The sequence below is a fragment of the Pinus tabuliformis genome, chromosome J (assembly GCF_031772625.1).
Source record: "Pinus tabuliformis cultivar Carrire ecotype Pingquan chromosome J, CPIR1, whole genome shotgun sequence".
Classification (NCBI taxonomy): domain Eukaryota; kingdom Viridiplantae; phylum Streptophyta; class Pinopsida; order Pinales; family Pinaceae; genus Pinus; species Pinus tabuliformis.
This window is the reverse complement of record NC_142295.1, coordinates 1166404209-1166407934: the sequence shown is the minus strand read 5'-3', so window position 1 is coordinate 1166407934 and position 3726 is coordinate 1166404209. Positions and strand designations below refer to the sequence as shown.

The 3726-nt window shown below is 33.7% G+C and overlaps 1 protein-coding gene across 1 annotated transcript; it reads right to left on the bottom strand.

The window, feature by feature from the left end:
• Nucleotides 1–340: 340 nt before the first annotated feature.
• Nucleotides 341–1830, bottom strand: LOC149231235 (transcription factor bHLH148-like). The gene is made up of 2 exons (XM_089376237.1): nucleotides 1003–1830; nucleotides 341–875 (listed from the first exon to the last, which is right to left on the bottom strand). The coding sequence occupies exons 1-2, from the start codon at nucleotides 1586–1588 to the stop codon at nucleotides 697–699; spliced, it is 765 nt and encodes a 254-aa protein (XP_089232363.1). The 5' UTR covers nucleotides 1589–1830; the 3' UTR covers nucleotides 341–696.
• Nucleotides 1831–3726: the final 1896 nt, after the last annotated feature.

Here is a 3726-nt window from a genome sequence, read left to right as displayed (position 1 = left end):
TGAAAACCCTTTCTAAGGCATCCAGTGATTGATTCAAAGAAATTGTTCTTTGATGAAATAACTTACGAGAGTGATAAACAACAGATGTTAGAGCAAGATGAGTGATCGTCGATCTCATTTCAATAACGTAAAATTTCAATTCTTCTCTATTTACAATATTATTATATTCTTATGCCTTTCATTTATAGAAACATTATAAACTCTTGAAAAATTAATTACAATGTAAACATCCTTGGTTTAAAATGGAAATCTCAATAGTTCTGTAAAATAGAATATATGGAAATCTTAAATCTTAGTACTTCAACAGAACAGAAATTTAGAAAATCAAACTTCTTTCCATAAAGAACATTGTTATGTGTACATCAAACTATAGGTATGTGGCTTCAGCTTTGATCCTTGAGTATACTGAAAAAGTCAATCTCAAGGGTGTGAGCAGATTTGTGCAACGCTCACCGTACATATAAGTATAACAAAAAATAAAAAGTATACGTAATCCCTGATTACACAAATTACAACAATAACTTCAACAAATATAACGTAAATACGTGCGCTATCGCTTCGCCTCGTGTCTGGAGCAGTGATGGATTCACAACTATGAAGACCCGTAACACTTCCTTGAAAACTCTGCATTTTCTAGTGAGTTTAGTTAAGACAGAAAAAAAAGAAAGTACATAGGAATACCTTTGCAGCTGGCGTTCAAAAGGAAAATTGCATTGATCGTTTCTCAACTTGCAGGAAGACTATATATATTGAAATATGTATATATACACAACCCTGTATATTACAGGTCAGGGGCTTATAAAAGACATGTAACATATAGAGAGAGTTGATCGCTTCGCCAGCTAAAGCCAATTTCTGAATCCGTGCTCCGTGATCTGCATAGGGGCGAAAGATTTTAATATTTTTTGGTTTTCCCGCTGCATATACCTTGGTGAGTGCAAAATGCTTCAACATATTTTGTCTATGACAATATTCGATCCCGCGACGGAATAGAGATCGGACCTTGCGATGCCATATCAAGAGCAGTCGAATTTGAGCAACACTCTGCAAGTGCTTGCATGGCCTGAACTTGCATTTTAAGCGCCACTATGTAGTCGGTGGCCTCTTTCAAGAAAACGGGCGTGTCCAGTCCGTGGCTTCCGGGGACAAGCAACCTGAGGGTTTGCATACGGGAAGCCACGGTGCCTCCTGCTTCTTCCTCGCAATTTTGAGATGATGGGAAGGTACTCGCCCTTGCCCTAGATGCCCTTCCAAGGAGCCACCTGACCGATTTTCTGCAAGCCATTGTTTGTTTGTGAGATGCCGATATCCTTTTGGCGTTGGATTTAATTGCCCGCGTTTCGCAGCGCGTTTTCTTGAGCCTGAAAATGAATTTGCCCAGAATATCCCTGCTCCACGTGCTTCGACCTTTCGCTGTCATCGCAAGTGACAGATCCGCTGCCAATTTCACAGCTCGGCTTCGAGCTGAGACATTGGTCACGCATTTGATTCTTCCACGGCGTAGCACATCCACCAAGCGGCTCAAATATTTCCGTTGGAAACCCGCCCGCCATGCCGCCTGGCGTCCTCCTCCCGAAAGCTGTTCCATGTAAACGGTTCAGAGAATTATAAAATGAAAACCCTAATCAAAACAAAAGGGTTCCCAAAACAACTCTGAGGTTCCTGCGCAGAGACGAGGAGCAAGAGAGGCGCACGGATGGACAGAGCTCCACTTGATGGGATTTAAAGAAAGAAAACCTGTGGCTTCAGAATGGAGCACGTATGCATTTTCACAGCACATTAAATGTTCCAAAAGTAAGGATCGTTGGCGTTTGTCAAAACCAGCGAACTTTTCTGGGCGAATAAGACGCCACAGGGAATATTTTGGGCATTTAGTATGAAGTCATCCATATCACCATCCCGAAAAGAGTTTCTCACTGTAACTATCAACATTTAATGGAATTTTGTTTACGTGATATTTATACAAATAATCTGATGATGAAAAATTTTGCCATATTCATGTAAACAATTTGTTAATTTTGGGTTTAGGGTCGGGTATAAAATTGTTTGGTTAAGAGATTGTTATCGTTTTAGTTAAGGAAATAGGTTAGTGGCTTAAGTTTAAGTAGCATTTAGCAAAAGTCTTTGAAAAGTTTGGCCATATTCATATAAATAATTTGTTTTGTTAATTGGGTTTAGAGTAGGGTATAAAATTGTTTGGTTAAGAGTTTGTTATTTTTTTGTTTAAGGAAATAAGTTAGTGACTTAAATTTAAGTAGTATTTAGTCAGGATAAAAGTCTTTCTAGTTATAGATTACTTATAAGATAAATTTAGATATTGTGATTTTATTTGAATAATAATGATGTGTTATTATAAGCTAATGATAATTGCTTTTATCTTTAATTTGATAATTAAATTATAGTAAAAACTTAAACAACCCACTAATAAAAGTTTCGTTGAATACTAATACACAAAAACCTTTTAAGCCACCACACTTAGTTCAACAACTACATGTGAAATTAATTATCCACAAGTCCCGAGCTCCATTGTCAAAGCTCTAGGTATACCCTCGGAGAGTACTCTAAGCTTTGAGAAAAAAAACCCTAAAATTTCAAACCATAAAATAACTAAACTATATATATATTTATTATAAAACTCAGATATCTAACATTATAAAATCAAATCAATCCATATAAACAAGCCATGTATTCTTTCCTTACTATTAAATGGAGATGACTTGGAAAACTAAACTCAATTTTTTAGTATCATTGTTAGGTTGGTTATCCTAATTTGTAATTAAAATATGTCTATTTACCTTTGGGGTTTATTCCCCAAAAGTCTTGCATTTCATTTCCGGGCTCTATGTACACCTATGAGGATACTCCACATGCGATTTAGGCGATTATGGCTCTAAAAAACAAACAATTCCTTACAGGTGTGAGACCCAGAGCTAAAATAAACAATTCCCAAGTCCACATGTGATTTCTCAAGCATGGCTATTCAAGCTCTAAAAAACAAATAAACCTTTCAATAAGTTAGTTGAACTAGCAATACCTTATTTGGCATATAAATTTTGTATAATTTTAATCCTTTAAAAAGTTAAATTTATTTTTTTATTTTTATATATCTTAAAAAAAATTAAAATTATTTATATTTCTAAATATATTTTAAATAAGTTCAGTGGTGCACTGATAACGCACTCCTTGCAATACTTCACTAGTTCAAATCCTCTGTAGATGTTTATCTACCAAAAAATATATATATTTCAAATAAAAAAATTAAAATAATATAATTTTATCGAAAATGTATTTTTATAAAAATTTAAAAATTTAAAATAATTAAATATATTTATATTTTCGGTTTTCTGTAATTGATAATAAATTAGAAAATGTATTGGTCAATTTGGAAGACTTTTCTTAATACTTATATTTATTATAAAGTTACGGTATCTAACCGTATAAAATCAAATAAAATCAATAAATAATGGAATTTATAAAATAAAATCAACAAATATAAAATAGGCAATGGAGTTTTTGGTTTAATATTAAATGGAGATGAAGGAAAACTAAACTCCATTCAATGTCATCGAAAAATGTCATTGTTATGTTGGTTACCCTATTTTGTAATTCAAATAGGACTGTTTCAATATTCTCTATGCTTTTGGTTTTCAAATCAATTTTCATAGTCTATCAGCTTCGCTTGAACAGTGAAGGTTTATTGAAAGTATTTGGTGATGAAAGTTAAGT